At 42.7% G+C, this 23,660-nt stretch overlaps 1 protein-coding gene across 1 annotated transcript in view; it reads left to right on the top strand.

Annotated features, from left to right (window-relative positions):
- Window positions 1-23,660, top strand: part of TMEM163 (transmembrane protein 163) — a 176,232-nt gene that overhangs the window by 111,995 nt on the left and 40,577 nt on the right. Inside the window, exon 5 of the mRNA XM_075933280.2 lies at window positions 7,443-7,539. Within this exon, the coding sequence (XP_075789395.1) occupies window positions 7,443-7,539 (97 nt within the window). The remainder of the gene's footprint in view (window positions 1-7,442; window positions 7,540-23,660) is intronic.

Below are 23,660 nucleotides of genomic sequence, written 5' to 3'. Positions count from 1 at the left end.
TCATGTATTTAAATAACATAATATGCCTCTGTCATTGTTACACTCAAGTCATTTCCGACCACAGAGCTGTTGGCTTGAATAGCAGACAAGTGGAAGAATGTTAGAAAAATGTTTTCTGCTACTTTTAAAAAAGTCAGTGTTTTAAAAATCCTTTTGTCAGCCCTCAAGCTAAGCTGATGCATGTCTAGTTAATATTTTGATGGAAGACTTCTAAGGAAAATTATGTGCTGCAGGAAGTAAAGTTAGCAGTTCAGCAAACGGAACTCTTTCCTCTGAGTGTCTGCTGCCCAGAACTAATGCCTGAATGTGTTAGCTGGGCACTATGTTTATTACAGAAGAGACAGAAAATGAAGGTCCTTAAAAATGCCATGACACTCTTGAGAGCAGTAGTAGCATTTATGTCAGCTAGAAGGGTAGCAGCATTAATCCCAGCAACAGGGCAGAATTTTAGCCTGGCTAATTCATTAAACTCCGTTCTTCAACTCTCCCAGCAATTCAGCTGGATATGGCATACTTGTTTGCTGCCTTCCATCAAGTGGTGTGCCCTGTATGCTGTGTCCCCGCCCCAGAGGTGACCACACTGAGCAGTTGCAAGTAAAGTGGTTCCTATATATTATAGAGCATGGCTAAGCATTTAGCTCAATACACATGAAGAAGCAGGGCCGGTCCTAACCAATTGGCGGCCCCAGGCAAATTTCTTTTTGCAGCCCTTATATGCCGTGTTAGCCCGAATATTTGAAAAATATTCCTTGATCCTTAAGTTTGCATATATGGTAAAGGAATATTTTAAAGAAACATTTTCAAATTATTTTTATAGATATATTAATTATTAAAGGCAGTTAAGGTTTGGTCTCGCCCTGCGTGTCAAAATTCTTTGCTACGGCATTGCATCTCATTTTCATTTGAAAGAGTTAGATACACTCACCTACACCTTTCCAACTGTCGGATGAAGTGCGCTGCTGATACCGCTTCTGAAGAATGAGAACTTATCTAGCGTGGTTGATTGATTTGCTCTTCGAAGAAGGGTGACGAAAAATTGCCATCGTGATTTTTATGCAGTTAATAGGGTTCCTACCTTCCAGCCGCACCTGCTGCCTCACGCCCTGGGCCCGGCTGGGAAATACAGACACTAGGGGGAGCAGTCTGGAGACATGAGACTCTCTCAGGAGTGTTTGGTGGGGAGAGAGCCGCAGATGCAGGGAGCCAGAGGCGGGTTCCCTGCACCAGAGAGTGAGAAACAGCCTCAGTGCAGGGCAGAGCAGGTGGGGCAGTTTTGCTGCCGAGAAAACATGAAAAATATCTGACCAAAGCTCATGGAATTTTTCCCATTATATATACAATTCATTGTGTTACATTTCGGCAGCCCCTTGAAAATTGCAGCCCCAGGCGACCGCTGGCTTGCCTGCCCCTAAGACCAGTTCTGTGAAGAAGGGGAGATGGCATGTACACAACTCAAAAATCAGTTGAATACAGATAAAATTACAACAGCCACACCGACTGGTGGTGGTCTTAAATGCTATGACGTTCCTACATTTTTTTTTAATTTGAACTTTAATTCTGAGTTTTCTGCCTTTCAAATAGTTGAAGCTTAAAAAAAAAAAAAAAACACCCACACAACCACCCAGCATTCTAAATGAGGTAATTCTCTGAAGTGCCCAATAATTCTTTAAAACTACTGCCCACTCTTAAAAATTGTTTGGAGTGGGAATATGCAGAGCAGCTATGAGGGGGATTAATTGGGCAAGATCACTATGCTGTATACTCCTTTCTGTGAGAGCGTACATAAAGAGAAGAGTACTGCTACTTTGCTGTGCAGGCCCAATCAGTAGAAAGACTCCCACTGAAGGTTTTTCAAGCTTCAAAATTGCAGGTAGCCTCCTTTGTACATTTGGCATATCTGCGCGGCATTGCCTTTGCGGCCGTGGGTAGGGTATGGGTAATTACATGCCACAGTGAAACGCAGACTTTGTCCATGGGGTGGTGTGTACCTTTCCCTAGTGCTCGCTGCTGGAGCCCTTCCCCTCTTCCGGAGTCTTTCACTGTGGTGGGGAAAGGCTCCAGCAACTCCCTGCAGTGGAAAAAGTTTTGCTGCCTATCCTTCCCTGCTGTTTCCCTGGTGAAGGAGTCTTTCCCAGGTGCTGGAGTTGTTCCTTGTGGTACGGGAACACTTCAGCAGCGGTAAGGCAGTGTACCACTACACTGCTAAAATATCAGTGTAGTTGGGGGAGGCATTACTTACGTGAGTAAAGAACTCTGTAGGGTTCATACATCAGATGGTTCAGGATTTTACTCACCTAAACAGTACAATGCTGCCTATACTGCTAGTTATAACCGTGCTGGTGCAGCTAGCTATGTCCTCTCACACCACCAAAAGGAGAATATCACATAGACATGCCCTTTGATTAGGGTTACCAGGTGGCTTCAAAAAAAATACTGGACACACTTGATCTCAGATTGGGGAGGCACCTGCTGGAAGGGGAGCGGAGCTGGCTGGGAGGATGAGGGAAGGGGGGAGAACTGGCTGGTGGGAAGCAGGGTTGGCGGGGGGAGATCGGGTGGGGGGCACCAGCCGGCGGGAAGCGGGGCTGGCCGGGAGGGAGAAGCAGGGGGACAGAATCGGCCGGTGGGGAGTGGGACTGACCCAGGCGCACGTAGATCCCGGGGTGTTGCCCGTCCCACACACAGTTCCGGTGAAGCATGAGCAAGTCCAGCCCTGGGGATTCCCTCTTCCCGCGTAGTTGCATACTGCCTGGCTGGTAGACATGCTCATGCGGTGTGTTTTACCTAATTACCTAATTAGAAAATACCAGAACCTAAAACTTACCTAATTAGAAAATACCAGACATTTTATATGTCCGGTATTTTCTTAATTTTTTTCCCTGGACAGAAACCTCAAATATCAGACTGTCCGGTTCAGAACCGGACAGCTGGCAACCCTACCTTTGATATGTAATTCTGTGCACAACTTCCCATCTGGGCAGACTTGCAGTCATTTAGCAATGTGAACTGGCTCATCAGACTCAAAATAGAGAACCAATGATATTGCATTTACATAGCACCTTAATATTAACAAACTGTGCTTGTAACTGGAAACTTTTAATTTAGTTGCAAACTCAAGTAATTGTACACGGGTGGGAATTAACACACTTGCACAATAATTTTTATAATTCTGATTATTTGAAAATAAATATAAAGCAAGTAAACAAGTGAATAAAATTACACTATTATTTTGTATTACGTTAAAATTTGTGTTAATTTTTCAAGGCTTCTTCATTTTGCACATTCTTTTCTTTAGGTGGAATATGTATGAGTTCTAGTCTAGACAAGGTTATGATTCCTGGCAAATTGGTAGTTCAAAGAGGATGATATATAGTACTTTGTTCTAGCTGTGTTGCATATAAATTAATGTACTTGGGGAAAAAGGGAGAGGTGTACTTCAGCCATTAAGGTGCACTATACACAAAGATGCTCATAAATTTTTCAGGGCTACAAAGTCTCATAGCCAGTATATAAAAGATATGCTTTGCAAAACAAGATGAGTGAATGCTGACTCCAGCCAACAATTATAATTACTTTTCTACCTATTATTAGCATTTTAATGATCATTGTTAACCTCTGACCCATTTTGACCCATTGGACAAATGTCTCAGACACTTTGCCAAAGGATCAATGTGTACAAAACAGATATTAGACAGGATCACAAAGAAAAAACAGTTTCTTGCCATTTCAACCAGAAAGGACATTGTCTCAACGACTTGATTACCTGCATCCTGCTTCAAAGGCCTTTTAAGACTACACTTGAAAGAGAATCCTCTGAACTGTCATTCATGCTTAAATTTGACACTTTACGCCTATGTTTGAATAAAGACTCTAATTATCTTACCCATTACAAAGATAGCTTCCCCAATTATCACCTCTAATATCATTAGCTCACAGACATTTACCCCCCCCCCCATCCTTCTTCTGTTCTGAAATTTGGATTGTCCTTTTCATATGTGTTCATTTTTTAAGTTGTATCCTTTGGTATATATGGAACAAAAAACAGGACTATATAGCACTTTAAAGACTAACAAGATGGTTTATTAGGTGATGAGCTTTTGTGGGCCAGACCCACTTCCTCAGATCAAATAGTGGAAGAAAATTGTCACAACCATATATACCAAAGGATACAATTTTAAAACTAACACGGCTACATTTCTATCACTTTGGTATATATGGTTGTGACTATTTTCTTCCACTCTTTGATCTGAGGAAGTGGGTCTGGCCCACGAAAGCTCATCGCCTAATAAACCATCTTGTTAGTCTTTAAAGTGCTACATAGTCCTGTTTTTTATTTCTCCCTTGAATTCCTTTTCTTAACTGTCTCAATTCAAGCAGGAGCAAAGGGACCTTTTTTGACACAGTAAGAACCAATTCAAATCTGTTGCCAAATGTGCAAAACAGTGTGGTTAAGATCCCCAAGTCACACACCATTTACTAGCAGTTACATGATTTCCAAGGAGCAAGACAAACAGCTCAAGGATAAATTACATTTTGTTTGCTTCTGCTAGTATATCCAGTGGTAGACGACAGGGAGTTGTGTTTCCTGAGTAGGCACCAGAGCACTTGAGTCAGAATAGTCACAAACTGGGCAGCACTGACCAAGAAAAATAGGCAGCTAACATGGCCACAGTATGCACTGATTCAGTGCCCCGGAACTACTAAGGGAAGGCATAGTACAAACAATATCTCCCCTTTCCTGAGGAAGAATCCCCCTGGGGTGGAGCAGTGCCTACACATTCAGAGAAGTGTAATTTACAGCTCCTTGCACTAGCTGTGGCAAATTGACTCCAGCATGTACATTTATATTGGCGGGGGTTTAGCCAGTGGGGAATGACAATAAAAGTTTCCCCTTAACTTTTGTTTTAAATAAAAGGCACCAGCATGATCCTGCATGAAATGTAGATGTCCTGTCCTGGTTCTGCCACTGATGCAGTGGATGGCCTTAGTCAAGGCATTAAATCATGGCCAAATCTGCTCTTAGTAAATGGCACTGTTTCTTTACACATACATGAGTAGAATTTGGCCCCAGATCTCAGCTTCTCCATCCATGAAATGGGAATCATCACACTAAAATAATACATGAATATGAATTGAAAATCAAAAAAGCTTTCCCCCTCATACTGAGTGTGCAGGGCTCTGAATATGTTCTCATTCACTGATTCATTCTGATGAAGTGAAATTCTCCATATTGGAGATTTAATCAACTGGTGAACCAGGAGCTTTTAGAAAATATGCATTAAGATGTCTTCTTGTCCCTCGTTTTCTCCTTTGCAAGTCTTCACTCTCCCTTGGAAATAATCTGTTTTGCTTTATTGCATCTCTCCTGGAAAGCAGACTTGTCAATGTGAAACTATGCAGGCTAATAGCCCAGTGCTGCAGACCTGCATAGAATTCATCCCACTTTCTTATTTCTCCATCTAGAGGTTATTGGCAAATCTCCAGTACTCCCAAAATATACAAACTAGACACCTGGACATACCAGTAATAGCTGATGTTAAAGCACTGCCATGACAGTGCTTAAAGGGCCTTACCTGTAGTGCTGACAGTGGATGGTGGGTCAAAAGGAGTAGCTACCCAAGGGCCCAGCGATTGAAAAGGGCCTGGGGCTCCCGGCTGCTGCTGGCCCTTTAAATTGCTGCCAGAGACCCAAGTGGTGAGGGGCAGTCAGCACTGAATGGCTGGCTGATGGAGGCTGGTCCTCAGGCCTGCCCCTTCCATGGGCCTGGAGCCAGTTCCCCATCTCGCCCAGGAGCTTGGCAGCCCTGCTTACCATTAATAGATTTAAGTTATATTTCCCCCTGTGTGCAGTTAGGTTAAAGCACCCAGTTGCACACCATCTGCTATGCCCTGTGTTAGAACCCAAGAGGGCCTGCTTAATTTACTCCAGGCTGCAAACACTTCAAAAAGCCAAACACTTCCTCCAGGACTAGTGTAGCAAAGCTGTGTCCTCCTTTCCAGTAAACAGGTCCCTCGAACCCAGTCAGCAAGAAGGCACACAAGCTTCTTTATTGTCACTAGACTAATGCAGGCTCATCCTTGCATAAAGCAGATCCATGTTGCACCCTTTGCTCAAAGTTTCAGTGTCCAGAGGTGGTCGGGAGGGGCCGCAGTGAACTTCAGGATCAGGCCCTCTGCTTATTTTGGTGAACAAAGTGCTAGAATGCTGCATCTGCATCAATGTTTGTTGTACCTGCACTCCTTGACCTTAGGAGAGCAACGCAGTCACATTGCAGTCCCTAAACTGAGCTTGAGGAGAATGTAACAAGTTCTGCCAAACTGCCAGATGGGCTGACGTCTAAATCGTTAAAAATAGTAGCACAGTGCTGTTCTAATTATAGCATCCTCAGATTGTTCTAACAGAGAGGTGCCAAGACACTGAATGCCAGACAAAGAAAACTGCTACTTTCTTTTAGCAAAGTTGCAAGAAAAATATCCATGTAGCAAGCTGAATTCTACAAATATTTAGTGTTTTAAATATTAGACTGTTTTATGCTTGCTGTGGGGGTTTTTATATACTTCCTACGTACTGACTACGGACTACTTTTAATAAAGTGGATTTGCCAAGAGAATCAAACTGAGTATTGCTATGGATAAATTAATACTGTAGTGGATAGACTAGTATTTGAGTGCACCACTGTCATCCACTGGAAGCATCACATGCTACTAGCTGCAGACAGAGAGTCATAGGAGTTTTATATCTGCTGTAGCTTTGAAATGTGGAGTGGTCATTGTATGCATTGTAAGTCTGAACTGACCCTACTTCTAGTTCAAAACTTGCTTTCAGTGTTGCCTCATTCACTCTTCATCCCCCTACCTGCCTTCTGTTTGCCTTCTTCACCTGTTTCATTTTGGTATACCACAAGTTTGCATGCTTTTTGGGTTAGGGACTGTTCGTACCTTAGTTCTGTGCATTGCCTACCACAATAGGGTTGTGATTCCTGTTTGGGTCTCTAGGCATCATTAGATCCATGGCTATCCTGGAGGATGATATTAAAACCTGAAATGTAGTTCTTCTGGTTGCTAGTGGGGATTCATAATCTTCTCTTCCTTCAAGTTGGGGAAGAGACAGCTGCAGCTCAGGTGTCAGATTTCTCTGATATTACCATCTAGCTCCTTCAGGTATCTTCCCATCACCCGCTAGTGAAGAAAGGGAATTTGATGGAAAAGGCCTGTGCAAACAGAGACAGAGCTATTCCTCCCAAATCTTTTCTAATGATTGTCCAGCATTGCAGTGAAAAAGAATTGGGGCTATCTTCTGGTTCCAGCCTTTATCCCAATCTCCTGTTCTTTAGCTCCTCCATAAAAATGATCATTAAAGTTGTCCATTATGTTGTGAATCAGAAGGTCTAAAGGTCTCATCATGAAGGAATCATAAGCTCTCAACTTTTCTTTCTTTTCAGAGCCTGTGTCATCTTGGGTGTGATATTTCTTCTTTCAGCTGTGTGTATAGTGATCAAAGCCATCCATGACCTTGCTATGAAGTTACTCCCAGAAGTGGTAAGACTATTCTTTTCTCTACACTGCTCTTCTCCACTGCAGGCCTGCAATGCCCTATTATATTTAGTGGAGCTCCAGCAGGAGGAGGAGCCATGTACACATCATGATCTTAAAGCAGCTGTGGGCAATAACTGGCCTGCAGGCCAGATACAATTCCCTGGGGTTAGTCCCTGGTGGGTTGCCACTGCTATATTTACCTGCATCTCCACAGGGATAGGCGCTTGCAGTTCCATGGGCTGCTGATCACCATTCTCGGCCAAAGGGAGCTGTAGGAAGCGATGTCCCGGTCTATGTTGCTTCCCACAGCTCCCATTGCCAGGGAATGGTGATCCATTGCGAATGGGAGTTGCAAACACCAGTGCCTATGGAGACACAGGTAAATACAGTGGTGGTGGCCCACCAGGGGCAAACCTTGGTGAACTGCCTCTGTCTTATTACCCATCCCTGCCTTTAAAGTGACATTTTTACCACACACTGTGAGGTGTAAGTATGACCCACATTAGCATTACAGGCCAAATCCTGCTCACCTGAATCACCTAAAGCTCCTATTGAGGGGTCTAGGAGTTGGTGTAATGTGGGTAGATTTGAGCCCTCATGATGGTGTAGAGGTGAGGTTTCTCTTGCGCAGGTACATTTTGTAACGACAAGACCATTTGCACAGCTCAAGACCCCACTGACTTCAGTGCTTTGTTTTTAATATGGAAAAATATTCGGAGATTGTATTTCTTGTTTTCCAGCTCCTGCCTCCATATCCAGAGACACATGCAGGTGACAGGAGATAAACAGGTGAGGGGAGCATGAGTTAGCTTCTGCTGGGAGAATGAGCTGGCTCTTCTAGCTGTCCTGCCTTGGGGTATCACAAAACTTTACTCTTGCTCCTTGCTTTCAGTGCAGCTACAGAAGCCTGCCCAGCCTATCAGAGCAACCTTGCCAATAGCCCCTCTCAGCACAGTGTGTCCTCTCTTCTGGCAGAACTCAAGAGTCAGTGCCCCATAGCCCTGTCTCTCCAAACTGGCTGCTCAATGGGAGAGCCATAGGGCACCGTTTTAATCATCAGAAGAACCTTACTACTTTTTGCTGCCCCAAACTCTTATCATTGAACATGGCCATGACACAGTGCACATGCTCAGTCAGAATTGGGCGCACACAAAGTTCTCTGAACACACCTGACTTCTGTGCTTCCAATCCTGCACTCATGCACCGTGGATGTACATACAGATACTCTGAAAATTTGCCCCTGGAGTGTTTCTTTGTCAACTCTGTTTTCCCCCTCACCCTATCATTAGATCATCACCCCGTAATCCTGCTTTCAACTAGGAGGTGGAGGCAGGCCTGGAAACAACAAAGTGCAATCTCAAACTATTCTCCACGCTTTTAAAAACACACATGGTCTATATGTGGTTTTACTCTATGGAAACTTTTTTGAGCTTGGGAAAAACCCTCTAAATTAGAAGTCTACATTCAATACTTTATTCGGAGTTACATGCCCATCAAGAGAAGAGCAAGTAGGCTAAATATTATATTTTCTTTAATTAGCAAGCATATCCACATTAAATATATGTTTCTGGATATATGTAGCAGCAGAGAGGTTTCTGTAAGAGTCAGAATAAACATTTCATGGCTCTATAGTGGTCTATGGTGAATGAATTTTGAATGTTTAGTATATTTCTCTGTGGGCAGATGTACACTGTATAAAAACAGTTTGATAAGAGTCCAGAGATTGAAGGGGCACAGAAATCAAACTGACTAGAAGTAGTGATTTTAGATTAGGTCATCTCTCACAAGTAGACCTTGATTCAAGGCATGTCACTCATTTTACTCTCGAAGTTCCTTCAAACAAATTTGGTGTCTCATTGCTTTTGCTTTTGAAACTTCTTTACATCAGAAATAAAGAATCTTGAACGTGGGATGGTAAAATGTTTGTGTCCAAAAGAGATGAATCTTCCAACACATGGGGATGCAAGGTTTTGAAATTTATTTTTGTTCTGCATTGGAGTGAAAACAAGACCTTTTGTGCAATATACAGTATAATGAAGAAAAAAAAAATCAGAGACACACCTACTCTGGAATAGCCTCTTTAGGGTACTCACTTAAAATGTGGTAATGCCAGGTTTAAATCTCTTCTCTGTCTCAGGCTGAGCACACTGATCACCAGGGGTGCGTCTAGACTGGCAAGATTTTGCTCAAAAGCATCTGCTTTTGCGCAAAAACTTGCCAGCTGTCTACACTGGCCGCTTGAATTTGTGCAAGAACACTGACTTTGTAATGTACAAAATCAGTGCTTCTTGCACAAATACTTTCACGCTCTCTCTTGGGAAAAAGCCCTCTTGCGCAAGAATGCTTGCGCAAGAGGGCCAGTGTAAACAGGGAAGAACTGTTTTGCGCAAAAAAGCCCAGATGGCTAAAATGGCAGTCGGGGCTTTCTTGTGCAAAATCGCGTCTAGACTGGCCAGAGATGATTTGTGCAAAAGTATCCGTGCCAATCTAGACGCGCTTTTGCGGAAATACTTTTAACAGAAAAACTTTTCCGTTGAAAGTATTTCCGCACTATCACGCCAGTCTAGACGCAGCCCAGCTGTTCTAGGGTAACTTTTCAAAGCGGTGGATGAAATTTTAGCAGCATGACTCTGATTTCAAGGGGAATCATGTGGTTAAAATCTACCTCTGGAAAATGTAGCTCTTCATGTTCAAATGTTGAGCACAAAACTAGCATTGTCTGTCTGCTTTATGACAGGGAAGGTTCAGGATGTGCAGCCGTACTCTTCATTTGGGCACAATTTACATGTCTGTTTGTGTGGAACAAAATGATAGATTGAAGCATTGCCAGAAGCACAAAGCTTCATTTTTCAGCTGTGGTATACACAATTAATTACAAGGACTTTGTCAGGATTATATATACACAGTGGTGGGGCAAATATAATTTCTGGGAGCTCAACTCTAATTTGCATATTTTAGAACAAAATTGAAGATATGAACAAGTCTTAAATGAGAAATGTATCAAAAGTTATGTATCAATTTGTAATTATAAGCTGTCTTATAATCAGCCGTCTTTGAATTATTCTGGAATAATTACACTAATCATATTGCATTTCCTATCAGGTATAAGATGGGTCATTTCATTCATCAGTTTTTAATATGTCAGTAAATAAAAGGCATTTCCTTAGAATGAATGTGTAAGCTCCTTCATTGAAGGACTGACCTGTTCTTGAAATAGATTTCAGAGAGGGAAACATTAATAGTGTGTTTTAAGTAAAAAGAAAAATAAATAGACTTCACAGTATCGATGCCTAAGAAATCATCCCTCAGTTCTTTGTCATAGCTACATGCAGAAATATTTTGTGCCTGGCATTTTGCTTTGGATAGATGGAAATGCAATCTTGTGTTTAGCCATGTTACATGATAGATTTCTGCCATAGAGTTGAGGTGTCTCTGCTAATTCCAACCAATTTTAAATGAGTCCGAGGAGAATGCTAGATTTATAGGCTAATGTGACTATCCTGACTAAGCAATTTGTAAAATGCTGGGTGCTTCCTGACTGAGGTTGAATGCCCACAATTTCCATTCAGAGTGAAAAGAGGAACTCCACAGTTCACAGACCTGAACCTTCGCTTTCAGATCAGACAGACATTTTAAGAGGCAGGCACTGGGCTGGATTGTTCGCTATCATGCACCAGATTTACACTGCCACAATCCCACTGAAACTGTTAGGAGGAATTCTGTGTCTCCATGACCCAACAGCCAAGCCATGTAGAAGGTAGTGCGTGGCCATCTGTACAGTGCAGCCCAAATGACACAACATGTTGATCCAGCAAACTATTCTGAATCATTTTGGCTTTCCCTCAATCTTCTCCAGGAAGCGACTCACCTATTTTCAGTTTCTGTCAAGCAAAATTTAAAACACGCCCTGCAGTGTGGACAGAGCTCCTAACACTAATTAGACAACCACAGATTTGCACTTTGCCTCAGGCATCTTGAGAATCTCTTTCTGTTTGCGCCATGGCGAAGTAGAAAATAAGCTGTACTGGGATTCACTGATGTCTATGTTAAGTGCCTTCATAGTATCTTTAATGGGAGAATATAAAATTGCTCAAAGGAAATACATATCTGCAGTATCGCAATTTCTCAGGGGTGTATAAAACCTTCAACTAATGTCTGTTTTTCTAATATAAAGTTTTCATAGATCAGGTGGCAGGAAACTCATTTAGCTGGTATTCCCTTGTCAGGGTATTCATCTAGGCTGGCAGCTAGGCATTTTGTATTCATCTTCCAGCAAAAGTAATTTCAATATTAACCAAAAGTCCGGTCATCTGAAGAAGTGGGCCATGCCCACGAAAACTCATGATACTATCTATATGTTTTGTTTGTTAGTCTATAAAGTGCTACCAGACTATTTGTTGTTTTTTCCTGTACAGACTAACTCGGCTACCCCCTGAAGCTTCAATATTAGTGATATTCAAGAAGGAAATTATTATAGTCTCTGCTGGAAAGAACAGTATCTGGGGTAGATAAATGCACTGGACTAGATAAGAGAGTAAAGCAAGTTCATTAACTGCCAAGATAGACTTTATGTGAGTACAAGGCACAAAAGTCAGACATGGCTACACAAAAAATAAAGATAAGATGTTTACTAAAAACTAACTCAGGGATCTCAAAGTTAATTGCACTGTGACCCCCTTCTAACAAGAATGACTACATTTCATGACTCCAGAGGAAACCAAAGCATGAGCTTGCCCAAGCTCTGCTACCCCAGGTAGGGGGACCAAAGCTGAAGCCCACAGATGTCAGCCCCAGGTACAAATGCCTGTAACCTGAGCCTTGCCATCCAGGGCTGAACCCCTTTGCGTTGCTTTCTCGGTAGGGCTCAGGCATTGGCCCCAGATTCCAGAAAGTGTAATGCTAGCACTGGAGACCCCATAAACTGGGATCAAGACCCACTTTGGAGTCCTGACACACAGTTTGAGTCTGATAAACTATATCAGACTCAAGCAAAGTTTCTCACCACATATTTTCAACAGTCTTACTGACCAAACCCTATAGGTCAGGACTCCATCTCCAAGCATCCAACAAAGGCTTCCCAGGGTCAGTAAATGTGATGGAGAGAGATAGGGAGAAAGGAGGTACCTTGGGAGTGTTTCTCACTCCTTTTTATAGTATCAGACTTTCTTTTTGAAAAACGTTTCCAGCTGGGCACCAAGAGGCAGGCTATGTGGGAGATGAATTTTTTCTCATCTCTTTTGCTTTCCTTGTTTTGCTTCCTGCTTGATGATGAGTGTGTTTACTGCTTAAATGCAAATTAAGCAGGATACGTTCTTGTTTTAGGATAAACATGTTTGCTGACTTCTGTTTGAGTAGTGCTGTGGAGGATGGAACATGTGTTATCACAACCACAAATAAATGTTTTATAATTGGGGTGCTTCCAAATTCATGGTCCATTTTGATCAATTTCACAGTCACTGGATTTTTAAAATAATATATTTCTCTATTTCAGCTATTTAAATCTGAAATTTCATGATGCTGACTCCTGATCCAAAAAAGGAGCTGGGGTGGGGGGAGGTATGTATGGGGGGGGGGGTGGACAAGGTTATTCTATGGGGGTTGCAGTGCTGCTCCCTTACTTCTGGCTTCAGAGCTGGGCAGCTGGAAAGCAGCAGCTGATAGCGGGGATCCTGGTTCTGAACGCTGGAGAGCTGCTGTCAGCAGCAACATGGAAGGCTGGGAAGGGATGGTATTGCCACTCTTACTTCTGCACTGCTCCTTGAAAACTTGGTGCCCAGCCACTGCTCTCTGGCCCCCCTCAGCTCTGAAGGCAATACAGAAATAATGGTGGCACTACCACAACCCCCTTGTAAGTCCCTTTTGGATCAGGACTCCCAGTTTGAGAATCACAGAATACTAGAACTGGAAGGGACCTTGAGCAGTCATAAAGTCCAGTCCCCTGCTGTCAGCCGACGGTCAGGGCAGTGTGTGCGTGTGTGTTACACCCAAGTCTTCAACTGCTGAGACACAAAGTCTCGTTGCAGCGGGCAGCCTAGGAGGCTGGAGGGCGTCCCAAAAAAAAAATAGTTTAACGTCCGTGACTTTACTGCTAGGACCGAGGTCCCGTCGCAGAGGGTAGCCAAACAGGCTAACAGACGCCCCAGTGTGTACAGGCAGAGCTTATTACACTTCAGATTTTAGCTGCTAGAATTCATAATTCCTTCGCAGCGGGCAGCCCAGAAAAGGCTGAGAAGTGCCCCAGTGAACCCTGTCACCTGGGAGTGACACAGATCCAAACGCTCAAGCTCTTCCTATAACTGTCCCTTTATGACCGGCTGAAGTTCTTTTGTTTGTGTTCGGTTCGGGTACAGCAGCACGGGTTCAAGTCAGAAGCTTGACACTCACTGGCTTATTTATAGGAGAAAGAAAGAGAAAAGAAATAAAGAAACTTGGTTCAGTGTATATATATATATATATATATATTTTATAAGTGAATGAGGGCACCCCACTTGTTCCCAAAGTTTATAGCTAAATCACCTTACCAAAGGTGATTTACAATAGAAATGAAGCAGTTTGACTTTAAGAAAACTATAATAAAGTAACTAACTTACAACAGAGAGACAATTAGAGTGTACACATAAAGAAAACACATTGCAGGTACAATTCTCACCCCTGCGTTCCAGACTTGGCGTGGCCAGCGTCTTTCTCTCAATCCCTCGGGAAGAAGTAGGGCGAGGTTGGGCGTCCCACGGACCTCGGGAGACAATCAATACCTGCCAGCAGGTGTAGGTGATTGGAGCTCAAATTGGGCGGGCAACTCAACCCTCTTTATACCCCTTGGGTCACATGGGCTTCTTCCTGGTCTCAAGTGGCCAATTAGGAAAAATGGCTTTGAATGCCAAGTTTCCCACGAAGGGGAAAGCATAATTCACACCTGGGAAGATGCAGACAATGGGCACCTCTGGTATGTGATGGGCGAAGATTCCTCTCCCGAGACAGTGCAGGCGTGTCAATTACTGATACTAGCCATCACGGCGACGGGAGGCCTCCCAGTCATCAGCTAGCCCATTTACTGTCTGGTTTCTGTTTATGGTAGAGTCAGAGACAGGCACCACACCTGCATTCCCAGGGCATCAAAGGCTGACTGCCTTTCTCTTGCTCTCTGGGGGGGGGGGCGGGGGGAGAACAAGATGGGGTTTGTGTCTGGCTACACCTGCCCTCATGACAGGACCACGCACCATCTAGATCATCCCTGATAGATGTCTGTCTAATATGCTCTTAAATATCTCCAGTGATGGAGGTTCCACAATCTCCCTAGGCAATTTATTCCAGTGTTTCCCTCATTAAATCAGTATAGATGAGGGTAAAAACTACACCAAAAAAAGAAAAATAGATTTCACTTGGGGAAACCAGATTTCACAGTCCATTCGTGGCTGTGAATTTGTTAGGGTCGTACTTATAACTTTACATACAATGTTGCTCCACATATTTTAATAGGACAATAATGACCAGCAAATTATGAGTTTTCAAATGATCCCATGCCAGGCATACTCGGTACAAAGATTATAACAATTGTATGAGGTGTGATCCCAGTGGACATTCTGCCATATCTTCTTCTTGCATGCATGCTGCTTTATGCTTGGACCATCTTCCTCAAGCCACCTCCCACACCTCATTCAGCCCCTGGGAGACAGCATGTACCAGGAGATAGCTTTTAAGCCAACTGCCTCCTCACGCTGGGAGCTGGATTAAAAGCTGGTTCCTGGGATGCACCAGCTCCCAGGGAGCAGGCTGCCACCCTACATGTCAACCGCTATACGGTTAGCAAATGATATTCATTCTAACATCTCTACTGGGAACTGAAGAGTGGAGCACATAGTAATGGTCAGACATACACATTGTGTAGGCATCGTGGCAGAGATGAGCCCTTGACTTATCTATCCACATGATCTTAGTATTGTCACTTCAGCCCATTGCTCTGTTCCCCTCTCTATTTTGTGTGCTTATGACTCTCACCTGTAGAACTTCCCTGATGTGCCCTTCCGAATGGAATCTCTAGGCCAAATCCTCAACTTCACTTGATTTACAGTGGTGTATGAGCTGGCCCCATTTTTATACATGTATTTTGAGGCTCCTAGCACATTTAGAGATTTCAAAACCTGATAAACAACTAACGCTAGGAAGTGGTTTGCAGTGGAGTGCTTCCCCACACAGGCCATGGCTTCTTGCAGTTTTTTTTCACATTCCAAAGCCCAGGTAAATGCTTCCTTTTATTTTTCCCAGGGACCGTGAACTGGATGATTGTGTGTGTCAGATGCTAGGGTGTGTATGCTGTTCTATATATAATACAAAAAAACCTGCATTGAACAATGACACAGCACTTTGGGGAAAGTCAGGCAGCAAATTAATTATGTATCCGTTGTTACTATTCTGGAGAGCAGAGGTTTGTTTAAAAGAGATTCAGAAATGACTTTGGCTCAAGTATTGAAAACATCAGCACTTGCACTGCAGTGCTATTTGAAAGGCCTGTGCTAGAGAGTCTATGTAGTCAGTAGCAATAATGAATGCTCTCCCCCAGTTACTGTGATATAAATAAATTGCAGAAACCTGCAGCTGAGCCTCCCATCCCAGTCAATGGAAATGTTGCATGTGGTGGGCCTAGGCACAATGAATGGAGTACCACTGTACAACTGCGAGTGACAGATGGCATCAAAATGGAGATGTGTCTTGTGTTATTGCTAGGGGTGCTTAATTTGCTGAGCACCAGAAAGTGTGCTTGGATTTTCTCCCCGTTTTGTGAGCTAATGGGAGTTGCATGGCATGCATCAGGCTGAATTTGGTTCTAAGTTTCACCATGTGCTTGGAAAATGTGCTGTGCTAGATAAAAGCACAGTATTATCATTCAAAAATGACAAAAGGCGAAAAGTATGTTTTGCATCATGATAACTAACAAATATTGTTACAAAACAAAAATACTAACACCAGTCTCCAGGGCCGAGTTCTCAAATAGTGACTGGTGAACTTCAGAAAGCTGCCCCGTGATACTATACTTCCCCGGTTCATCAGGGTGTTGTAACAACACTGTTCGTGTTTGGTAGCTGTGTAGCTACTGTGATGCTGGTCATAAAAGTGCCTAAATAGAAAGGGAATCAGCGAGTTAAGTTTCCACCCTGATAAACATACATGCTTTTTCTTGTGGTATTCCAATATTTCCAGAAATACGGAGAAGCACCAAGCGAGAAAGAGGGAGGAGTTGGTTGGAGGGGAAGATGGGTAAAGGAGCTTCAATAGATATTGGAGGGTTGAGAGAGAGGGTGTCTCCATGTGGCTTAAATTTGAAGTGGGAAGAAGGTCTTTATAGTAACCCATCCAAGCAGAAGGTTTGAGTTTATTCTTTCAGGACTGGTTTACCTGTCCTTTATATATTGTTTTTCATCCATAGATCTCAAAGTAGCTTTCAGGAAAGGGTAAGTAATGTGTCCTCTCCTGTAGATACATCTGACATACACATTTCATTTGGCTGACCATGTCCAGACCACTCTTATATGATAACTGGAATTATGCATCCTTGCTAATATTCTCACAGTGGAACACTCACATCAGTTTCCTCTTAATTTTTATTTCCTGTCAATTGACAGTGGGGTTTTTTGGGGGGATGGAGACTTTTGTTTGGGTTTTTTTGTCTTTAAAGCAGTCTTATGAGGAAGTGCATCAAATTATTTAGTCATTTATCTGACATATGACAAATCCATCTTTGTAGGCAGTCTGTGAGTTGGTGTCCCTCTGAGCAACCTCATGGCTGGTACCCTATCTTTCTTCAGGAAAATGGCATTCAGTCATGGAGGATTTTTGGCCTTCTGAGCATTTAGTACTTCTCTCTCAAATTAACTTTCGCCTTGAGAACACCCAAAGATGAACTGTGTCAATAACCTGATAACAGATTAACCTTGACCAGTGAGACACTGATGTACTAAAGCTCTTCAAAGGCATGAAGGGTGGTTATTGGCAGAGGTGCAACCAAACAAACTTGGAGGCAAATTCCTTCTGTTGTGTCACCAATGTGGAAACTAAATCAAATAGGTTTGGAAACAGAGAAGGGGTTGATCTCATGGGGGTATTGCTCCATCACCAGAGTGAACTCCAAAACATGTGGATACTACTTTGACTCAGTACCCTCCAAAACAGATTACAGGTGCTAAACCAGCTATATTGTAGCTTGATCAAGGGAAAGGGCTAGCCAGTTGGTTACGTGAGAGTTTTCTCTATGGAGATGTCTTAAAGACCTTCAGACAAGATGAAGAAGGATTCTGATTTCCAGGAAGGAAAGGGTCTATTGAGATAGATTTCTACAACTCTATGTACATTGAGAGAAAACCACTGATATTTCCCCCCTCCCAGATTTTGGATAGAAACTAGGGAAGGAATTTCTTGATTGACGGAGAAATTATAGACTATCGAGTTAAATCTGCCTATCAAGTTAAATTTCCCCTTTTGTGGTGCAAGTAATTTTCTGGAAGAATTTTATGTGGATTTTAAGGTGTTAGGGTTTGGATCATGACTTATATGTCTATAAATCGCATAGGACATTATTGACAACATGTAATTATGCAAATAATATGACTGGCTTAGGTTTCTCCTAGATGTTAATTTATACTTATATAAAGAGACTTATACTTCAGCTCTAATCTGACCCATGCTGATAGCAAACAAAAGTTATCAACTGTTACCAAACAAAAATTAGCATCTGTTTAGTGGTTTGTGTAAAATGAATTGGTGGTCTGAATCTACTTTTAGCGGGACAACTAGCTGATTCATTAGAGAAATATCTATTTATATAAAGACACAAATTAATTCAAATTGCATTTTCTATATATTTAAAGTAAAAAATATAGAAAAAGGGTAAGTTATACTGGCAGAATGGGAAGCTTAGAGCACCATGTCCCGTGACCTGAAGATTTTGTTCTCTAGGTATTTTAAGCAGGCCCTTTTCATGAATCCTAAATTCACTTTATGAAAGTTTTTCTTGACTTTGTAGTGCCTAAATTTATGGTTGGGCCACAGCATCGCTTGAAAGCAGCATTGAGAAAATTTTTTATTATTTTTTGTGAATATTCTGATTCTATAGAAATGTCACAGCACAACACTTAATATCTAGACTTGAATATATATTGCTAAAGATAATATTTCTGCTAATAGATTATTCTATTTGTGTGTGATGTGACTGCACGTCACCTCCAGGAATCAGACACTGGGTTGTCAGATTATTCTCTGATAATGAAATAAGTTAAAAGCCCTTCCCCTTTTGAAGCAAGCTTGTGAGACAGACCCTCTGGTTTCTCAGCAGCTCCCTTGTGACTGATTACAGTGAGAACTTGTGGAAACTAGTACTTATGAGGAGAAAATTTGATTGGGATTTTGAGTTTTCTGTGCTTGCATTGAAAAATGATGACTATTTGTAAAAACCCACAGCTCCTTGAAGTGGCAGCAGTAGTGTTTTTATTTCTTGGTACTTTACATGGAGTGATTATTCGTTGTGCAGTGGCATCAGATCAGCAGATAACAGGGGAGTAGAGCTAGGAGTAATGAAAACTAGAATGTGATGAGACAGAAGGAGAAGATGGGAGGGGGATAGCTTTGGTTGCCCTTGTCAGTTTCAGAGCCCCTGCACTTGTACTCCGCCACCACCGTCCACAAAGGGCACTTACTGTAGGCTTCTGGGTCTCCACCATACCTTATCCTGGGCAGCAAGTTGTGTCTCATTCTGTCTTGACTGGGGATTTTTAGGCTGCACTGCTACCAAATCTATACCTTGTCACCCCCAGCAAACTAAGTAGAGACCTCCTGAGATCTCTTCCAAACCTATGATTCTATTATCCTAAAAAGGCCACTGCCTGCTATTTGCTTTCTCTCAAAAAACTATGACTCGTGTATTGTCCACAGTTATATGGTAATGTACAACTCCTGAACAAGCATCTTTATTCTTAAGGGGAAAGCATTAATATAGTAAAGGACCCTACATGCATACTAAAAAGCTTACCAGAGGTCACCCCAACTCTGACCTAGGGCTCTGGAAGTTTACAATCCTTCAAAACCCACAGCTGGGATTTCTCCATGGTAACAAGTTCATATCCATCTCCGAACCAGAATACCCTGTTTCTTTATACAGGTTAGCCTTTATTTTGGCTTTCTGTAACAGACAATCAGCAGACAATCACCCTAGCTTTAGGCTTCAAGAGCCTTAGATTTTGCATAACCAGAGCTGGGGGAATTTGCCTAGGAATTCCCTAGGTATCCCACCTAATATGTATTCTCCCAGAAGTCCATTTCTGGGCACATTTTCTGAGTCCCATCCCCCGCAGAAGTCCAAGCTCCACTCCACCCACCCTGGGAGTGACCAGAAAGCCAACACAAGATAAGGGACCTGGTGAAGGTAGGGAGGTGGGCTGGGCTTTTGAGTGGCCTCAAGAGCTAGAGAGCTTATGTACCATTCAAGCCTAAATTAATATGTACACATAAAGGATTTTACTATATCTTTAAAAGTCTTGCTGTCTTGTATTAACAGACCCCTAAAAGAGCCATATCCACTGTCCGCTCAGATGAAGAAGAGTCATCCAGGTGGAGCAGGAGGTCTATAAGCAGTGGAGATGGGCAAACTGAATATTGAATGAACAAATGCCACAAATTCAGTTTAGTAGCACCTCCAGTGCCCATTCTAGGATGGGTCTCATCCCTTTCCCCCTCCTCTGAAGAAGGGGAAAAAATGCAAGATCGAGAGAGGCATCCATATTCCACTAGCTGGCAGAGCTGATGTGCTCCTAATGCCTGGTCTACTACCACCAGGATGCTTTTCTTGATCTTATCATTATGTTTTTTCCCTCCTCATGAGGAGATGGAAAAGGGCTGAGACCCCCAACCTGGAGTAGGCACACCTCATGGGGAAGGGGAAAGAAGAAGTAGCCTCACTGTTCTGTGTGTCTACATTTGCTTACAAACACATCCCAGGTAAACAGGTAAACCCCATCCCAGGAGGCATACCTGGGAGGTTGACAAATGCCTTTGATGTCGACTGCGGAGCGTCCAGACTACCGTGCTGAGCCAACAAACAGCTGATCGGCTCAGCGCGGCAGCCATTTAAATTTAAATGAAGCGGCGATTATTTAAATCGCTGCTTCATTTTCCTATGCCGGGTAGCCTAATCTACTTGCCTCTGTCGCCAGAGGCATGTAGTCTAGACGTACCCATAGGAAGGGTCAGTGAAGACAATTCTGGGTTTTGCACCCCAACTACAGGAGGAACTGGTTGGTAATCCAAGCCCCAGTGTGATCTGACCCATCCTAGAGGGGCTGGGAAGGGAGAAAGGCTGGGGAAGATTATCCTGCTCTTGACACTGTGTCCACATGGTGACACACTCAACTGCTGGAGGGGCCAGAGGGAAGATGATGTTCTTCCACTATTCAGACAGTAATGTTATTTAGGGAGGTGGCCTGTACATTGTCCAATCAATGGGAATACTATGTCCCCCCTTATACATACCAGCCAAATACAAATAGTGGTCTCTTTGCCTGACAATAATAAGCAGCAAGTGAGCTTGGAAGCCCCTCGTCACACATCAAAGATAGGAATAAGTGGGAGAAACTGGCAGTAAAATGGGGAGAGAAGCCTGTGCCCCGCAATGCAGCCACTCCATCACTCTAGTTGTGTGGACGTGAGCTTCTAGCAATTGTTAGAAATTCTGCAGCCTGAAATGAGAGAGACACAGAAAAGATAAATATTAAAAACAAACAACATCTTAAATTTAGCAACAGGGCTGGGAGATTGTATTGGAGTTTCTTCCAACTACTAATCTAAAGACTACTTCAAAGTAAACATTGGTGGTGACATATTGGTTGAACCCACTGAAAACATTTGGAAGTGATCCCTCTAGTGACAAACAACAATAAAGTGAGATCTTAGGGATTCAGACAATTCTCTTCTCATGTGGGTAAATCTACTGCTAATCCCCCAACATGCAAATTTGCTTATGTTACAGGGACTAAACTTAACTAACAGATGGTCACTGATTTGCCTAGAAAGGCTGTCCAGCACTGAGCCAGATGGGGTCTATGTCTACACTTGCAGCTTCTTGCGCAAGAAATATGCAAATGAGACTCAGCATGGAATATCTCCAAGCCTCATTTGCATACCTAATGAGCTGCCATATTTGCAAAAGATGCTCTTGCGCCAGAAGGTGCTGTCTACACTGCTCCTTCTTGCACAAGAAAAACCCTCTTGCGCAATGCCGTTACTCCTGAAAATAATCGGCGTAGTGGCATTGCACAAGAGGGTTTTTCTTACGCAAGAAGGGGCAGTGTAGACAACTCCTTCTGGCACAAGAGCCTCTTTTGCAAAAATGGCAGCTCATTAGGTATGCAAATGAGGCTCGGCAATATTCCACACAACCTCATTTGCATATTTCTCGCACAAGAAGCCGCGAGAGTAGAGATAGCCTAAGTGTGCCCTGCTATTTTATATATGAAAGCATATGAATGTTCTCTCAATAAATACAGGAGAGAGGAACAAAACAAATACTAGAATAGAAGGAATCAGACACACATTTGTCAAGATTCTGAATGAATAGTTAGATTGCATATCTCTGTCAAGAATTCTCAAAATCTCTCCACCTGAGATCCTTAAAAGCAGCCATGCTTGTTTGTTATGAACCTAATCCCACATTTTTTTGCAGTCATATCCCATAATCCTTTCGAGTTATATCATAAAACAGGCTAACTCTGACTAGCAGATTGAAGGAATTCTGGTTGAAGTGAAAACAGTCCTTCTTGTCAAATTCCTCACTTATTGGCTGAATAAAGCAGAAATGGTGTAAATACCACAATCTATAGCATAGCACACCATTTTCTAATACATACATAATACATACATAATAGGAACAATGCAGAAGCAAGGGGGGAGGATGACAGAATTTCTATTTACCATGATGAGAGAACTCCAGTCTATGGAAACATTCAATAACTTTTAATCATCTGTTATAATTCACTGCTTTCGCTTTAATTAACATAACAGTGAGAGAAAATTAACAGAGAGTCTGGGTAAATATGCTCCCCCTTTGTGATGTTCATATGCTAAGGCAAGTGGTACAAAGAAGATGGGGCAGAGGGAAAGTCCCAAGGGACATGGTGCCAGATGGTCAGGCTTATTTTATTAATTTAGATCTCTGTTATTGTCTGTCTTCTAGTCATCTCTCAAAAGGACGAGTTAGTTTAGTGAGAGAATTATTTTAAAGACGCAGAGTAACACATTTAGCTCTTAGGGCCCTATGATACTGCATGCTAGTGTATGCATTGGTTTAGTATCCCTAGCTGCAGAGCAACTGACCTGCAAGAACCCTTCCTTGTGCTAACAACTCCAAACATGTTAACCATCCCAAAATCACTCCACTGAACCTCTCATAGCTGCCAAATCCTAACACAATCTCCCCAACATGTCATGCAGCTGCATAACTCTCTGCCATCCTCTACCAACTGTCTTTATCTCACCCCTTCTCAGCTTCTGAATGTTGCTGCAACCTATCCGCCATCAAGCAACTGGAGCGGACACCCCTCATGCTGTCTTCTTACCTACTGACCCAAAGCCAGCATTCAGCCTCTCATCTCCCATCCTAGCTGCCAAACACTTTCTCAATCTTATCCACAAGACAGGTGCCCGGGGCTGACTCCTCTACACTTGCCAAACGCTTTTCCTAGTTCTGAGCAAAGAGAGGCCTCATTTTTCTTATTTCCAGTTATTGTGCACCAGGAAAACCAGGGCGCATTTTAAGGGATTAAAATAAAGTGGGTTTAGACTTGGGAACCTTTTTAAAAATTGTTCTCTCTCTCTCTCTCTCTCTAGTTTACCTATGTAACTTATAAAGTGCTGGGTTGCCACAGTACCTAATGCCACTCTTAAGATATTGTTTAAAACTGTCATCTATTAGCATATTCATTGACGTACTGACATGCCAACTGCTCTTTTGAAAATCTGGTCCCTAGTGTCTAATAGGTTGAAGCTAAGCTTTTTGAGTCAGGAACTCCTTGTTTATTTTTCACTTCATATATCTGCCATAAAAACAAGAGCTGGAGGAACGTACTTGGTCACCCAGTTCATGTCCT

The sequence above is a fragment of the Pelodiscus sinensis genome, chromosome 7, assembly GCF_052426305.1.
Source record: "Pelodiscus sinensis isolate ZL-2025 chromosome 7, ASM5242630v1, whole genome shotgun sequence".
NCBI lineage: Eukaryota > Metazoa > Chordata > Testudines > Trionychidae > Pelodiscus > Pelodiscus sinensis.
This window is presented reverse-complemented; position numbering and strand designations above follow the sequence as displayed.